General features: G+C 43.5%; 1 protein-coding gene across 1 annotated transcript in view; it reads left to right on the top strand.

The window, feature by feature from the left end:
- The window catches only part of FAM20B (FAM20B glycosaminoglycan xylosylkinase), a 48,810-nt gene extending 32,892 nt beyond the window's left edge, over window positions 1-15,918 (top strand). Inside the window, exons 5-8 of the mRNA XM_030823928.1 lie at window positions 3,313-3,484; window positions 3,694-3,885; window positions 6,192-6,251; window positions 11,295-15,918. Coding sequence (XP_030679788.1) covers window positions 3,313-3,484; window positions 3,694-3,885; window positions 6,192-6,251; window positions 11,295-11,526 — 656 coding nt within the window. The 3' untranslated portion in view covers window positions 11,527-15,918. The remainder of the gene's footprint in view (window positions 1-3,312; window positions 3,485-3,693; window positions 3,886-6,191; window positions 6,252-11,294) is intronic.
- The last annotated feature ends 2,096 nt before the right edge of the window (window positions 15,919-18,014 follow it).

Genomic DNA, 18,014 nt, shown 5'->3' with positions numbered 1-18,014 from the left:
TCTGTGGAAAATTGTCTTCCATAAAACCAGTCCCCGGTGCCAAAATGGTTGGGGACCACCCATATATATTATTTCACACATGAGCAAGTATTTCTAGAAATGGGAGTGCTAGATCAAAAGGCACATGCATTTTAAGTTTTGATAGGTGTGGCCACATTATCCTATATAGATGTTTAACCAGTTTATATGCCCATAGAAATATATGAGAGTGACTCTTTCTCCTAGCTTCACCAACAATATGTTATTAAACTTTTGGTTTTGTGTATTTCATATGAAGCATCTTTTTGTTTGAGAGCTATTTGTATTTTCTGTTAACTGTCTTTGCATATCCTTTGCTCATTTTCTGCTGTGTCATTGGTCTTATTGATGTATAGGAGTTCATCCCTAGGGCAGATAGTCTTTTGTGACATGAGATGTAAATACTCTTTCTCGAATTTTTTTTTTTTTTTTTGAGATGGAGTTTTGCTCTGTCACCCAGGCTGGAGTGCAGTTGTGCAATCTCGGCTCACTGCAACCTTTGCCTCTCAGGTTCCAGTGATCCTCTCGCCTCAGCCTTCCGAGTAGTTAGAATTACAGGTGCACACCACTACTCCCAGCTAATTTTGTATTTTTAGTAGAGACGGGGTTTCGCCATGTTGGCCAGGCTGGTCTCAAACTCCTGACCTCAAGTGATCAGGAGTTCACTTATTAAGATAGTTGCCAAATGGTGATTTTTTTTTTAAATGCTCTCTCTCAGCAGTATCACCAAATGATGATTTTTGTATTTTTATTTTTTTGAGGCAGAGTCTCACTCTGTCACCCAGGCTGGAGTGCAGTGGCACGATCATGGCCCACTGCAGCCTAACCTCCTGGTCTCAAGCAGTCCTCCTACCTCAGCCTCCTGAGTAGCTTGGACTACAGGCATGAGCCACCATGCCTGGCTAATGTTTTTACTTCTATTTTTATAGAGACAAGGTTTCATTGTGTTGTCCAGGCTGGTCTCAAATTCCTGGGCCCAAGTAATCCTTCTCCCTTGGCCTCCCAAAGTGCTGGGATTACAGATGTGAGCCACAGTTCCTGGCCATCAAATGATGATTTTTTTCATTCTATCATTGCTTCTAGACCTATTAGTTGTCATTCTGTTGAAGGGTAGAATTCCCCCGCCTCCACACATTCATGTGCTTATTTATATCACCATGCACTCACTATGAGCTACAATTTATGACCATTATAATTATTTGGATGCTTAAACTGTTCCACATTTGGCCAGTGGGAACCTCTACAAACTAGTTCCTGTGTCATTTTGGAATGGTCCCATCATTCTCCAAGCACTTTCTTGCAGCTGGCATAACAATGTGGTCCAGGCTCATCTTGTACTTTCCCTAACCCAGGCCTGAAGTCAACTGTTTCTTCACATTAAAAGGAACCCTAGTTCCTTTTCTTTTTTGAGATGGAGTTTTGCCCTGTCACCCAGGCTGGAGTGCAGTGGCACAATCTCGGCTCACTGCAGCCTTTGCCTCTCAGGTTCCAGTGATCCTTCTGCCTCAGCCTTCCGAGTAGTTGGAATTACAGGTGCACACCACTACTCCTTAGTTCCTTTTAATGTGGTACTAAAATGGTATTTAGGAACTACCCTGTGTGCTCATTACTTCCTGGGTGTCATTGTTTCCATGTTCTCTTGAAGGACAGAGGTGGGAAATATATGTATATGTATATGTGCGCATACATACATACAAGATACATCTGTGTCTTTTTCTGTATCTGTGTGTATTAAAACCATCAATTCAGGCCTGGCGCAGTGGCTCACGCCTGTATTCCCAGCACTCTGGGAGGCTGAGGTGGATAGATCACAAGGTCAGGAGTTCTGAGACCAGCCTGTCCAATATGGTGAAACCCCATCTCTAATAAAAATAGAAAAACTAGCTGGCATGGTGGTGGGCGCCTGTAGTCCCAGCTACTTGGAGGCTGAGGCAGGAGAATTGCTTGAACCCGGGAGGTGGAGGTTTCAGTGAGCCAAGATCACGCCATTGCATTCTAGCCTGGGCAACAGAGCGAGACTCCATCTCAAAAAAAAGAAAAACAAAAAACAAAAAAACACCGATCAATTCAAACTAGTATTTCCAATTCTAATTCACCACTGCGGGATTTATCCTGGCTTTCTCTCTTTCGGTATGTTTAACTCTCTTCTCCACTGGTGAGAAGCCTGGTTACTGTTACACTCAGTCTGTCTACTTATTTGCTCAACTTCCTCCCTTCCTCTATACTTACCCTTCTATGTAACCAAACTCTTGGCCACACTTGGCCTAGTACATGACCTCTTTTGCCCTCCCCTGGGCACTCCGGCCAAGATCTCAGCCCTAATGAGGAAGAGGAGGATGTTACTTTCCTTTAATTAAAGTGAGTTCAGGCCGGGCGCGGTAGCTCACACCTATAATCCCAGCACTTTGGAAGGCTGAGGTGGGCGGATCACCTGAGGTCAGGAGTTCGAGACCAGCCTGGCCAAATGGTGAAACCCTGTCTCTACTACAAATACAAAAATTAGCCAAGCGTGGTGGCATGCGCCTGTAATCCTAGCTACTCAGGAGGCTGAGATGAGAGAATTGCTTGAACCTGGGAGGCAGAGGTTGCAGTGAGCCAAGATCTTGCCACTGCACTCTAGCCCGGGTGACAGAGCAAGACTCAGTCTCAAAAAAAATAAAATAGTGAGTTTAGAGGCCAGACATGGTGGCTCATGCCTGTAATCCCAGCAGTTTGAGAGGCTGAGGTGGGAAGATCACTTGAGTCCGGGAGTTTGAGCCCAGCCAGGCCAACATGGTGAAACCCCATCTCTACCAGAAAAATACAAAAATTAGCTGGGCACGGAGGCAGATACCTATAGTTCCAGCTACTCAGGAGGCTGAGATGGAAGGATGGCTTGAGCCCCAGAGGCAGAGGTTGCAGTGAGCTGAGATCACGCCACTGCACTCCAGCTTGGATGACAAAGCCAGACCTTGTCTCAAAACAACAACAACAAAAACAAAACAAACAAAAAGTGAATTTGAAGGATACTGGTGATGGTAATTGATGCCAGAGAGTGAGACTGGGTAGAAAGGACACAGGAGGCAAGGGCAACTTACTTTTGGGTGTATATCCTTTTGTACTTTTTGAATTTTTTTTACACCATGTGCTTTTTTATTACCTGTACAGGAAAATAAATGTTTGAAATATAGTAAACTCCGGGTCTTTGTTTTCACCATGCTTATTTACTTAGCTACTCTGTTCTACATTATTTGGGAGAGAATTTGGAGTCTTCGTTATTTCCTTAAGTGTATTTGGCTCCTTTCTGTCCTGTAGGAAACAATACTTGTTTTTATGGGAAGTGCTATTACTGCCGAGAAACAGAACCAGCTTGTGCTGATGGAGACACAATGGAGGGATCTGTCACACTTTGGCTTCCAGATGTGTGGCCTCTGCAGAAACACCGTCACCCGTGGGGCAGGACTTACCGAGAAGGCAAATTGGCCAGGTAAGTGCTCCTATGAGCCATTACTTAATTCTCCCCTGTGCCTAGCCAGGTGCCAACTCTGTAAAAGGAGCCAGCAGTTCTCTCCAAGAGTGAAAAGAACTGTGGAGTCAGGGCCAAACCCGGTAGGTAGGAACTCTGTCTTCTCTTTGTGTGTAACAGTGCCAGGTACAGTATTGTCTGTCAGTGCTGATGATGCTGCTTGTCTCCAGGTGGGAGTATGATGAGAGCTACTGTGATGCTGTGAAGAAAACGTCCCCTTATGACTCTGGCCCGCGCCTCTTGGACATCATTGACACAGCTGTCTTTGATTACCTGATTGGCAATGCTGACCGCCATCACTATGAGAGCTTTCAAGATGATGAAGGGGCTAGTATGCTCATCCTTCTTGATAATGCCAAAAGGTGAGACCAGCAGGACTGTCCTTGTCAGGGAGGGGTTTCTGTGTATGAAAGAAGGGCATTTTCCAGAGGATCCTGGAGAACATCCAGAATGCAATTGATAGGCAGCATCCTTCTTTTTTCCACTTGGAGTCTTTGCTATTGGTACCTGTCCTTCTCTCCACTCTCAGGGATCTCAGTACTTCAAAAAATGGAAAAATGGTTCTTTCCAAGGAGTCTAAGACTCTATGAGCCTCTTCTCAGACAACTGGAAACCAGAGTCATTCATTTGTTACTACCTACATCATTCTTTCTTGGCTATGATATTTGGTGTTTAGAAGCTCGAGAAATACAGATGTAATAGAGTGTGGAATTTGTTATTAAATTTATTCTATCCAAAGGTTCCTGCAATTAAAAAATTAATTTATTTGATAGGATGTTTTGCTATTTTTATATTAGTCTAGGTCCATACTTTTGCTGTCATAGGAAGAAGAGCTGTTGCCTAGTGTGGATTTTATATACAACAACAAGTTACTTTTATCTTGAATAAGAAAAGTTTATTTATTTTGAATAAATAGAATGTCCTTATTTTTTTAGGCCTGAGCTATTTGGAGAGCACATTGTATTTGCGTTTCGTATTCTGCATTCTCCGTGGTGGCCAGTTTAGTGCCACACTGTTTTTTTTTTAATTTTTTTTGAGACGGAGTTTTGCTGTGTTGCCCAGGCTGGAGTGCAGTGGCACGATCTCAGCTCACTGCAACTTCTGCCTCCCAGGTTCAAGCGATTCTCTAGCCTCAGCCTCCTGAGTAGCTGGGACTACAGGCACCCGCTAATTTTGTATTTTTAGTAGAGATGGGGTTTCACCATGTTGGCCAGGATGGTCTTGAACTCCTGACCTCAAGTGCTCCGCTCACCTCGACCTCTCAAAGTGCTGGGATTACAGGTGTAGTGCCACACTTTTAGTTGCATTTAATAAATATTTACTAAATAGAATGCTTCCTTGGAGTACAGAATTTTCCAGGCCCTAGGTCAGTACTGTTAACATTGGTTGTTGGAAATAAGCTAAGACATGGCTCCTCAGCAAAGAGTGCTTGGGCAGCATTTGCTAATGATGCCACCACCTTATACTGAACACCAGGCGCCTCGTGCTTTGTGAAAGATGGTGATGGCCACAGAAAATGAAAAACCAGCACACACTGCCTCTCCCTCTACCCCATTACAGCAAAGCACATAGCACTCATCCTGTGATACACATGATATTTGATATTTGGTGTATATCAAAATAGTTGCTTTGTCCACTTGGGCTGCTATAACAAAATCCCTTAGACTGGGTAATTCATAAGCATCAGAAATGTATTGCTTACAGTTTCGGAGGCTGGGAACTCTAAGATGAAGGTGCCAGCAGATTCAGTGTCTGGTGAGGGCCTGTTCCTCAGATGGTGCCTTCTATGTGTCCTCATATGGCAGAAGAAGTGAACACGCTCCCTCTGGCCTCATTTATAAGGGCACTAATCCCGTTCATGTGGGCTCTTCCCTCATGACTTATTCATCTCCCAAAGGCCCTACCTCTTAATACGGTTGGACTGTTTTACCAGGGATTACGAATTTGAGGGGGACACAAACATTCAGACCATAGCAGTTGCCTTTGCCTTGAATTACTGGAGGACCTACACTGTACTAAGGGCTACCAGACTCCAGCTATTAAGGTGAGCCTCTGGAAAGAGTGAAAGGTTGACAGTTTTCCAGAATCAGTTCTCCTTTTCTAACTCTGAATTGCTGCTAAGGTAATTTTTGCATCTGCTGTGAATCAGTTTCCTCAGCCTGTGTGAACAGTTTTTCCAATTTGAATCTGTACGTATACTTACTTGTAGGGAATAGGATATTGCTAATTTGGGAGTAGAACAAGTGTGACTTCTTTTTACAAGTAATGGTCATCTGCTTGTTTGTGGGAATCTAATATAAATGGCCTTTATTTCTCTCTCTGGTCCTTAAAACCTTTGCAGGCCTAGGGGTCTTCAGGTTATCCCTTTGGTCTGTGAACTCTGCACTGTGTTTACTGTAGTTATGCTCCAGCACCTTGTAATATCTTGGCAGGAAAAGGTCCCTTGTAAATGAGTATATTTGTTGTCAGATATTTTAGTACAGGCTGTTAGGGATCCTGTGTCTAATTGGTCATGCCCCGCTTGTTTTCAATTTAAGTGATTTGAGCTGCTGGAGCGTGAAATTATCTAGGATCACATTTGAGTTTCATGTAGAATTTGCTATTGCTTTGATGCTAAGAAGAGAACAGTACTTCCACCTAATTCACTAAGTTTTCATTTAATTTTCAGCTTTGGGAACCCCTCGCTGGATGAAAGAAGCATTCTTGCCCCTCTCTATCAGTGTTGCATGTAAGTTATGCACAGCAAATACATGTGCCTGCATTGCCTTCTTTTCCAGCTCAGGTAACAGTACATCCATTTTCTTGGCCCTCAAACTTTCTGATACCTGAGCAGTGCTTTTCATACTTTTCCAACCTAGAACCTCTGGACATCCTGAAATGGGATATCAGGGAAAGGTGAAGGCAGATAATCCCAAGCTCAGAATTCATCTCAAATTTTGTATGAATAGAAGATTGTATGTATTCAGTAATACATGTTTGGTTTAATAGCAGAATATAATCACCCACACTCCCCACCCCACTGCCAAAAAAAAAGGAGTAAAATCTGTATGCCTGGTTACCACACCTGATTACCTTGTGGTTTCAAGTCCTCTCTCACCCATCACATACCACCTGGGGTTTACATATTTCAGTTTGAAATTGTCTAAACCAAAAGTAACTTTTTCCATAAATAATAATTTATTTTGGCCAGGCACAGTGGCTCATTCCTGTAATCCTAGCAATTTGGGAGGCCAAGTGGGTGGATCACCTGAGGTCAGGAGTTCGAGACCAGCCTGGCCAACATGGTGAAACCCCGTTTCTATTAATAATACAAAAATGAGCCGGGCATGGTGGCAGGCACCAGTATTCCAGCTACTTAGGAGTCTGAGACAGGAGAATTGCTTGAACCTGGGAGGCGGAGGTTGCAGTGAGCCGAGATTGTGCCATTGCACTCCAGTCTGAGCGACAGAGTGAGACTCTGTCTCAAAAAAAATAAAAAATAAATAATAATTGGTTTTTTAAAAAAAAAAAACTATATTAGAGAACAGAGAAATTGAAAAATGAGTCAAGAAAATGAGATAAAGTCTAAGCTCTAAGAAGCTTCTTTTCATCGTTCCTGAAATAATTTTATTTTACTATTTTATTTTTTATTTTATTAATTTTTTGAGACAGGGTCTGCATCTGTCACCCAGGTAGAGTGCGGTGGTGTGATCTCAGCTCACCGCAATCTCTGCCTCTCGGGTTCAAGCAATTCTTGTGCCTCAGCCTCCTGAGTAGCTGGGACTACAGGCGCCTGCCACCAAACCCAGCTAATTTTTGTATTTGCAGTAGAGATGGGTTTCACTATGTTGGCCTGGCTGGTGTCGAACTACTGACTTCAAGTGATCCGCCTGCCTCAGCCTCCCAAAGTGCTAGGATTACAGGTATGAGCCACCGTGCCTGACCATCCTGGTGTAGTTTTAAGAGCATGCACATCAAGAATTAGCTGGGATCCACCTTGCTTGGCTACACAGAAAAACAAGTTCAAGAGCACCATTTAATACTGGTCAGCTCCCAGCAACATCATATCACATAAGACTGCCCTAGCAAGTGGTCTCTTTATCTTCCTTCTTTTTTTAAATGACAACAAAATTCTGTAGAAAGTAACGGTTTACCCAGGCAGTCCTTCATTGTCTTTATTAATGATGGGAAGCAGTGATATACACAATCAAGAATTGTGTGTTTGTCTTTGAAGATGTTTTTGTGGTAGTAGTTTTATCAGTCTGGTTCAATCAGGAGATAGCAAAGACATAGTATGTTAAACAGAGGTGTTTAATATAAAGAATTTTTTTTTTTGGAGACGGAGTCTTGCTCTGTCACCCAGGCTAGAGTACAGTGGCGCAATCTCGGCTTACTGCAGCCTCCACCTCCCGTGTTCAAGCGATTCTCCTGCGTCAGCCTCCCAAGTAGTTGGGATTACAGGCGCCCATCACCGCATCTGGCTAATTTTTGTATTTTTAGTAGAGACGGGGTTTCACCATGTTGGCCAGGCTGGTCTAGAACTCCTGACCTTGTGATCTGCCTGCCTCGGCCTCCCAAAGTGCTGGCATTACAGGCATGAGCCACTGCACCCGACCCAATATAAAGAATTATTAAATTCCAATAACAGGAGTGACTATAAAAGAAAACTAGGGCTGAGGGAGAGTACCTAAGGAAGGACAAACTTGGAAGGGGATCCCCTCCCAGTGACTGGAGTTTGGACTTCAGTGGAGAAGGTTTAGCTCAGCCCACCAGATAGCAGAGAAGTTTGCTAGTTTGCAGGTGCTGAGCAAGCCAGAAGCAACTCTCCAGAGTGCAGGCGGGTGTACATTCAAGCCACAGCTAGTGTCATGACATGCAGAAGGAGAGAGAGAATCCAGTAGAAACCTTCTGTGCTGCAGGTGAGGCACACATGTGGGCCTTCAGAGGGAATTGGGGCCAGGGTGAGCAGATGGCCTTCAAAGCTCTGGTTTCCATGTTGAGAGGGCCTCAGGAGAGTTATCCCCAGGCCAGGCTAAGGCTTCAGGTCACCAAGGACCCACACCTTCTGGGAATGTGGCTAGACAAGGCTTCAGTGGATGACCTCTCTGCCTCCCCAACACCACCATTGACCCACAGAAGCATTCGGAGAGCCCCTTCTCGCTAAAGGGCCATTTAGTGAGAAAGCTTTAGGGGAAAGATGCTTAAAGGAATCCTGTCCGTTGTAGCAGAGCACATTTTGTTTTTGTTTTTGTTTTTGTTTTTGTTTTGTTTTGTTTTTTGAGATGGAGTCTCGCTCTGTCGCCCAGGCTGGAGTGCAGTCTGGCTTACTGCAACCGCCATCTCCCGGGTTCAGGCGATTCTCCTGCCTCAGCCTTCTGAGTAGCTAGGATTACAGACGCCTGCCACCACGCCCAGCTAATTGTTTGTATTTTTAGTAGAGATGGGGTTTCAACATGTTGGTGGGGCTGGTCTCAAACTCCTGACCTCAGGTGATCTGCCCACCTTGGCCTCCCAAAGTTCTGGGATTACAGGCGTGAGCCACCGTGCCTGGCCAGCAGAGCATATTTTGAAGAGTGAATTTGGAGCTGAGAGGAAGTAACATAATAACGTAGTCTCACAGAGGAAGCTCTGATGCTCTGGGCATTTGTAATATATTTAAGAATAAAAGATAGCTGTACTCCGTCTGTGCCTGTTTGTCTCTTCCATGCATGCTTTATGCAACAGTCTTCTTACATTTTAAATTGCTGCACAACAGGCTGCCTTTTACAGAATCAGACATTTCTGCATACCTAGTAATTCCTCCTTTCCCCACAGAGAGCTAAGAACTTTTCTTCTCAGATAAATAAAAGATATGCTATAGTTGGTGTCTTAGTTTGTTTTGTGCTGCTATAACAGGATACCACAGACTGGGTAATTTATTTTATTTTATTTTATCTTATTTTGAGATGGAGTCTCGCTCTGTTGCCCAGGCCGGAGTGCAGTGGCGCGATCTCGGCCCACTGCAGCCTCCACCTCCCAGGTTCAAGTGGTTCTCGTGTCTCAGCCTCCCAAGTAGCTGGGATTACAGGCATGTACCACCATGCCCGGGTAATTTTTGTATTTTTAGTAGAGATGGAGTTTCACCGTGTTGCCCAGGCTGGTCTCGAACTCCTGACCTCAAGTGATCTGCCCCATTGGGCCTCCCAAAGTGCTGGGATTACAGGCATGAGCCACCATACCTGGCCAGACTGTGTAATTTATAATGAACAGAAATTTATTGGTTCACAGTTCTGGAGGCTAGAACGTTAAATATCAAGGTGCCAGCGTCTGACAAGGGACTTATTGCTGCGTCATCATGTCACATGGCAGAAGGCAAAAGGGCAAAGAGAGAGGGCAACAAGGGGCTGAACTCGCCTTTTTTTGTTTTTTTGTTTTTGAGATGGAGTCTTGCTCTGTTGCCCAGGCTGGAGTGCAGTGGCGCAATCTCGGCTCACTGAAACCTCCACCTCCCGGGTTCAAGTGATTCTCGTGCCTCAGCCTCCCAAGTAGCTGGGATTACAAGTGCGTGCCACCACGCCCAGCTAATTTTTGTATTTTTAGTAGAGACGGGGTTTTACCATGTTGGCCAGGCTGGTCTTGAACTCCCAACCTGAGGGCCCACCTTGGCCTCCCAAAGTGTTGGGATTACAGATGTGAGCCACCGCTCCTGGCCTTGAACTTGCCTTTTAATAACAGCATTAGTTCCACCCATGAGGGCAGAGCACTCATGGCCTAATGACCTCTTAAAAGACTCTACCTTGATACTGTTACAATGGCAATTTCAACATGTATTTTGGAGGGGACAGACATTCAAACGGTAGCAGTTGGTGAAATAAGGCAGATAGGTATCCTTAAAATAATTTTTTCCACCGGACGCAGTGGCTCACGCCTGTAATCCCAGCACTTGGGAGGCCGAGGCGGGTGGATCACGAGGTCAGGAGATCGAGACCATCCTGGCTAACACGATGAAACCCCGTCTCTACTAAAAAATACAAAAAAATTAGCCGGGCTTGGTGGCGGGTGCCTGTAGTCCCAGCTACTCAGAAGGCTGAGGCAGGAGAATGGCGTGAACCTGGGAGGCAGAGCTTGCAGTGAGCCGAGATCGCGCCACTACACTCCAGCCTGGTCAACAGAGCAAGACTCTGTCTCAAAAAAAAAAAAAAATAATAATAATAATAATTTTTTCCCAGTAGAAATTGTTTTAGACTTCAGAAATACATGAGGAAGAAGGAAATTTATAGTACCCATTAACGTCTAAGGATTAACGTCTAAGGATCCTCTTGTTAACATTGTAGTGTACTTCATTCCAATCCATGTATGTGTATTTTGTTTTCCTACAGATTTGAAGTGAAACAGGTTTTTCCTCCAACCTTTTCCCCCCACTCAGCATCATATCATACGCATTTTCCTATTCCACTAAATTTTCAAAATTGTTTTTAACAGCTGCATGGTATTCCTTTCAATGGATGAACCATAATTTAACTATTTCCCAATCGTTGGACATTCAGATTGTTTAACATTTTTCCTGTTATAGACAGCACTGCAGTGAACATGTGTGTAAATCTCTGTATATATCTCTGATTAGTTACACAGAAACAATATGAAAACATGGTAATGTGGCTTACTCATTATGTAGGGGTAATTCTAAAGCAAAAATTATTTAGTTAAAGGATTTTACCTAATTATTTTTTTACTTTTGTCTGCCTAGCAGGCTTTCAACTCCGTTTGATAATGAGAGGTTTTATGTACCTTGTTCTATAACTTTTTCTCCCAGCATTCGGGTGTCTACCTGGAACAGACTGAACTACCTAAAGAATGGTGTGCTAAAGTCTGCCTTAAAATCTGCCATGGCCCATGACCCCATCTCCCCAGTGCTCTCTGATCCTCATCTGGACGCCGTGGACCAGCGGCTCCTGAGTGTCCTGGCCACCGTGAAGCAGTGCACCGACCAGTTTGGGATGGACACAGTACTGGTGGAAGACAGGATGCCTCTCTCACACTTGTAATTCTCGACACAAAATAAGTGAAACTTATTTTTACAAAGATAGAGAAACAGCACAATCAATTCCAAATGGTATGAGATGGATTGGAAGTGGCCAGCAGCAAGTTCTGGTGATGGGACAGGGTGGCCTTGGATGTCTTTGGTATTTTCTGTAGTGGAAACTAAAGCAAAGACCACAAGTTTCAGAGCATGGAGACATTCCTGCTGAATCACCATCTCACCTCCTCGGCAATTGCCCATTCTAGCACTGGGCATCATAGTTGGTCAGTCTTAATTCCCATGCCAAAGGACAAACAGAGGTGTGACATTTGGATAGATGAATACTGGGATTGGCTTAGGAGCATGTGTTTTGAGTTGAACCTTGCAGTCCTTTCTCCACGCCCGTGGATTTTGTGGAAACACTTTGCAATCTCGTGTCTTTTTTTTACCAGAACTAGTTACATCGGAATACTTACTGTCCTACAGAGTGGCAGCAAATAAAACCTTGCATTCCATCAAGCCAAAATAGCACACTCTGTTGGAGGAGATACATGTTTAAGATAGAATTGGAGGGAAGGACAAAAACAGAAAGATGTTTGAGCTTTTAAGCCATTGGGTAGTATTGTTTTGATGATCTTAGAGGAGGGAAGAAGAGAGAGAGACCCACTGGTAGAACCAGAATCAGGGAGATGACTGAATTATTGAAAAACAGGTTCCCTTGTATTTAGGATCTCAAGGTGTGTAAAAAGCAAACGTGACTTTGCACCTAAGTAAATTCTGCATTCTCATAGTTGTGTCCCAATTAACCAAAAAGTTGTCTCTAGAGAAAATACTGTTACAATCTAAGCATGATTCTCTGTGGAGATTAATTTTTTCCCCTTTTGCCAAAAGCAGTCCTTCCCAAATTAACAAAGCAAACTGAAATAATACCTTGAATAACAGGTTGCCTGTGGTCTCTGTCATCCTCATTTCTCTTCTGAGATGAATTTCCATCTCTGCCTTTAAGGCATTTTGTCACTGAAGCTGCTGTTCCCAAGAGATCGGCAACCTTTTTGTCCCTTTCTCATAAGAAAGGGACACTCCTACAGGTGAGAGTGTTGTATACCTTACTGGTGGCTGGACTTATCTTGTGATTTGGGGCCATGGAAGACTGGAAACAAAGATTTTAAGCCTTCTTCTTCTTTTTTTTTTTTTTTTTTTTTTAAGACCAAGTCTCACTCTGTCGCCCGGGCTGGAGTGCAGTGGCACGATCTTGGCTCACTGCAACCTCCACCTCCTGGGTTCAAGCGATTCTCTTGCCTCAGCCTCCAGAGTAGCTGGGATTACAGGCGCCCGCCATCGTGCCCAGCTAATTTTTATATTTTTAGTAGAGACAGGGTTTCGGGTTTCACCATGTTGGCCAGGTTGATCTTGAACTCCTGACCTCAGGTGATCCACCTGCCTCAGCCTCCCAAAGTGCTGGGATTACAGGCATGAGCCACCGTGCCCGGCCAAGATTTTAAGCCTGAGCCTTGAAATCGAGGAGGTTAAAAGGAAGAGCCTTAAGATTTTGATTTATGTCAAATCCTAATTCTATCATTCAGTCTTGTTTGGAGTTCTGAACCCATGATGTTGTATTATGCTTCTTTCTCCTCTTAGCACTCTCAAATTTCAGGTTTGTTAAAACACAGTTTTTGTTTTGTGTTCTGGCAAAGTGATCTCGACATGTAAGTAGTTGCAATAAAACACAGGGGCAAAGGAAGACAGGTCTGACGTGCCCACTCACCTGTGGACTCAGAGCTGTGTGCTTTGCTCCTGCATCTTGTTGAGGTGCTGTTCCAGCTTTGCATTTCTGTCAAGCAGAGGCGAATATATAAACAGTGTAGTTGAATACATTTAATGCCAGCCATTGGAAACTAGTTTTAGGCAACCACTCTCAAAAACAGCTTTAGAATTTATGCCCAGTTTTCTTGCATTGAAAGATAACTGAGTAACCTGTAACTATTTTTAAATGGCATGAAATTAGGAAACTTTTGTACATTTTATATACATTTTGAGATGAACAGAACAATGGGCTGAGTTATAAAAAGGGTGTATTGAATTTAAGAAGACAGACTAGCACAAAACACAGAATTCGTGTTAACCAAAGGAGGCATTGATTTCAGTTTTAAGGCTACTCACTGTTGTGTGTCCAGGGAAATTTACAGCTCAGTATAAGAATACCTTGGTTAGTGCTCACCCACAAGCTTCCAGAAGCCAGCTGGGAGGAGACAATAGGAAGAGATGTCAGCTCTGCTCTCCCTGTAAATGTTAGTTGAACTAAGTTATGGATTTGTGGTCTTTCAAATACGTGACACCTTTAGTATGCCACACTGAAATGAATAAGAAGTCTTCTGAAACTGGGAACTTCATAACATTGAAGGCAGAAGATTCTGCTAAGGAAAAAAGCAGGCAGGAAAGAAAATATCTCATCCTTTCTTGAAAGCATTTGCAGAAAATATATCATTTCATTTTATTCCCATCTGTTTTCAAACTCGTGATCTTAAAAGGCATTCTGATCATAAATTTAGAATTTTCATCCATAAAATTTAGAACTCTAATCCATAAAGTTAGAATTGAGCTAATAGAGTGGTATGACATGGCACTGAGAATATAAATTTTTGTTCTAAGTCAGGATTGGAGTAAGCTGGAAAAGTATGTTTAGGCAAATCTTGGAGAAAACCAACCATAAACTTATAGCTCTAAAATTCAGAAAGCCCTAAAATTTCAAACACTGTTTGAAAGAAGAGGTGGGGGCCAGGCGCCGTGGCTCATGCCTGTCATCCCAGCACTTTGGGAGGCTGAGGTGGGCAGATCACCTGAGGCCAGGAGTTTGAGACCAGCCTGGCCAACATGGTGAGACCGTCTCTACTAAAAATGCAAAAATTGACGGCACGGTGGCATGCGCCTGTAGTCCCAGCTACTCGGGAGGCTGAGGCAGGAGAATCACTTGAACCCAGGAGGTGAAGGTTGCATGAGCTGAGATTGTGCTGCTGCACTCCAGCCTGGGAGACAGAGCGAGACTCTGTCTTAAAAAAAAAAAAAAAAAAAAAGTGAATTTTTTTTTTACGTTTTGTCACACTGCCCTACTTTCTTTATTAGAATCTAAGGCTGTTACAATCAAGTCGTTGGAGGGTTTGGATCAGCTGTAAGTTAGGTGTGCCTACAAACATCCAAAGGTAGATGTGGAGACATTTTAATACCACACAACTAGGAAAATAGAACTCGTGGCCATTTCCTGCCCTCCTCCCACTTGTTAAAACGTGTTTATTCTAAAGTTTGAATGGATAAATTTGAGTATAAAGGTTTTGTTATAAAACTATTCTTTAGTATGAGGCTGCATTGTGGGTTTGGGGAAAATGTAAATAATTTTCTGTGTAAAACAAATTCATAGGATCTGATTTGCTCAGAGTGTTATTCAAGAATGTATTAATAAGGCATTGCCCCCTGTTTGCACTCAGGGTTAATTATGTCAAATGAAATTTAAGAAGGAAACAGAAGAATTCATGTACATTAATTGCATATTATTTTGGGAAAGATGAGTCCTATACGTGGCAATTTTTCAGTGTCACCCGAAGCCAGCGTTGTCTTCCAAAGAAATCCATCTTTTTTTTCTAAAAAAAGAAAATGCTTTTGCCTGCCCTTCCCTTCCCATCTGCCATATTTCTTCAACCTTTCTTCTCGATCACCCGTGTATTCTTTGACCAGTAAATGACCACACCTCAATGATGGTAAAACAGCATCGTCAGTAAGCTATCTTATATGCCTCATCCTGTGAGTCTGAGCTTCAGGAAACATGAGTAAAAGTATATGTAATGTATATAGTCGTATATGTATTCTAGCAAGAAAAACATATTTATTTTGACAAAGAGGAACACTGACTTTCTGAAGGATTTGCAGCTAGTGAAAGGTTCTCAGGCTCTGAGAGTGGACCCTAATTAACATAAAGACCATTCATCAGCAAATACCTACTGAGCAACTCTAGTGTGCCAGCACGGGCCAGACATGCTAGTGAGCCAGGCACATCTGGCCTTGGGAAACTCATTCTACAGGGGACGGCCAGTTTTTTTCTCTTCAATTCCTCAAGTCTGGGTGGTGACAAGGTAGGGGCTAGGTACTGGACTACCACAGGTTTTTAGGAACTAAGGTGTTTCTCATAAACTGTTGAGTGAAACTGGGAACAACTTACTCAGAAGCTAATTTATTTGCTTAAATGGAAAGTGTGGGAGCCACTACCCTCTCTTGATCTGCCAAGGATTTCCTCTCAGAGCTGTTGCACAGACAGAGATTGTACTTGGTAAGATACCAAACAAGACAGATAGGGATCTAAATTTCTAAGGTGTTCTATGGGTTTCAATTCTGAAAAAAGAAAATGAATAAAGATTTTAATAAATATTGATGTCTGATCTTTTCCTCTTGTTTCCCCCTTCAGGATATTTCCAGTGGTTCCTATTTCCGTTGCCTTCCTGTTAGGGGACAGAAGAAGATTACATCTTTTGTGACCACTTAAACTTCCACAGGGATTGTTTCACAGTACCTGGTGGATTAGACCTTTAAATTTCCTCACCAGTCTTCAAACGGTTCATACTAGATTGTAGCTATACCAGAATTTTCCATGGGATCATTCTTAGGTGCTTTTTATATATTTAATAGTTAACTCCATTTTTGCAGCTTCCTTAGAGGTAAAGAATTATGAATCCTGAAGAACTTGTCAGCACACTACAAAAAAGGCAGGAAGAGAAGGCCAGTTGCCCTAGTAGTACTTCTTAGGACACCTAGATTTTTAACTTTTGAAATAGAATCCAACATCATAAACCTCAACCAGATAACTGAGCAAAGCTCTTAAGATTTTTATTGGGCCAGGCACCATGGCTCACGTCTGTAATCCCAGCACTTTGGGAGGCCAAGGCCCGTGGGTCACCTGAGGTCAGGAGTTTGAGACTAGCCTGGCCAACATGGTGAAACCCCTTCTCCACTAAAAATACAAAATTAGCCGGGTATGGTGGTGCATGCCTGTAATCCCAGCTACTCTAGGGAGGCTGAGGCAGGAGAATCGCTTGAACCCGGGAGGCAGAGAGCCGGGATTGCGCCATTGCACTCCAGCCTGGGCGACAAGAGTGAAACTCAGTTTCAAAAAAAAAAAAAAAAAAAAAAGCTAGGCATGGTGGCAAGCGCCTGTAATCCCAGCTACTCGGAGGCTGAGGCAGGAAAATTGCTTGAACCCAGCAGGCGGAGGTTGCAGTGAGCCGAGATCGTGCCATTGCACTCCAGCCTGGGCGACGAGCGAAACTGTCTCAAAAAAAAAAAAAAAAAACAGATTTTTATTTGATTTGCCAGCATATTTGTGCTAGTTTTTGTCATTTGTGCGTGAATACATGTGGGAGGCTAGTGGAGCCGGGTCTGTGTATCTCACTGACTCACCACATAAAAATTCTTTTCCAGGCTAGAGTTCAGGATTCATTTGCTTCTCAAGCAATGAATATCAGAACGACTGGTATTAGAGTTTGAAAAAGGTAGCTGGGAGTAGGGAGGGCGGGGCTCTGTTGCTGGGTAATTTTACCTAGTATGTTTGCTTATAAGACTGATTTTTAGCAGCCGTCATTTTGTAAAATAGATAGGAACGGTCATAGCCACTGATTTCCATGGGTAGGGTTTTGTAAGGTAAGTTGCAGTATAAGCCCCAAGGAATAATGGTATTAAATCACAATTTGTGAGATATTTGGTCTGTCAGATCTCTGGGCCATTGTGCTGCAAGCTGTGGTATACCATTGAGATGATAGTGACTGTCTTTTCCCTCAAAGAGCCTGCAGTCTAGACCTGGCAGAAAAAAAAAAAAAAAAAACTGCTTGAGAGGCACCAAGTCCCTCAAGAATTATATAAATTAATTGCAGTGAGAATAAGAAACGGGAGAGGATCATGGAGGTGGGGATTGGAAGGGGTTGGGTTAGGCAGGACCTACATTGAAAAAGTGGAGATTTCATCCAAGCTTGACGAGGTGTGTATAGAACCCCTGACTCCAGAAATGCAGAACTATTTGCTTAGTGGATACAGGGCCTTCTGGGCCTGTATTATTTTCAGTATCTGGGTCACCAGAAATACCGCTTCAGGGGTTTCTCATTGTTCTAGGAAATGTTTGTGTGCCCTGTCTCTAGAGGACATTCTCAGTCCACCTCAAGTGCTGTATAGATGTTAAAGGGGCGGGGCGCGGTGGCTCACGCCTGTAATCCCAGCACTTTGGGAGGCCGAGGCGGGTGGATCACAAGGTCAGGAGATTGAGACCATCTTGGCTAACATGGTGAAACCCCGTTTCCACTAAAAATACAAAAAACTAGCCGGGCGCGGAGGCGGGCGCCTGTAGTCCCAGCTACTCGGGAAGCTGAGGCAGGAGAATGGCGTGAACCCGGGAGGCGGAGCTTGCAGTGAGCCGAGATTGCGCCACTGCACTCCAGCCTGGGTGACAGAGCAAGACTCCGTCTCAAAAAAAAAAAAAAAAAT

This window comes from Nomascus leucogenys, chromosome 12, assembly GCF_006542625.1.
Source record: "Nomascus leucogenys isolate Asia chromosome 12, Asia_NLE_v1, whole genome shotgun sequence".
Lineage (NCBI taxonomy): Eukaryota > Metazoa > Chordata > Mammalia > Primates > Hylobatidae > Nomascus > Nomascus leucogenys.
This window is presented reverse-complemented; position numbering and strand designations above follow the sequence as displayed.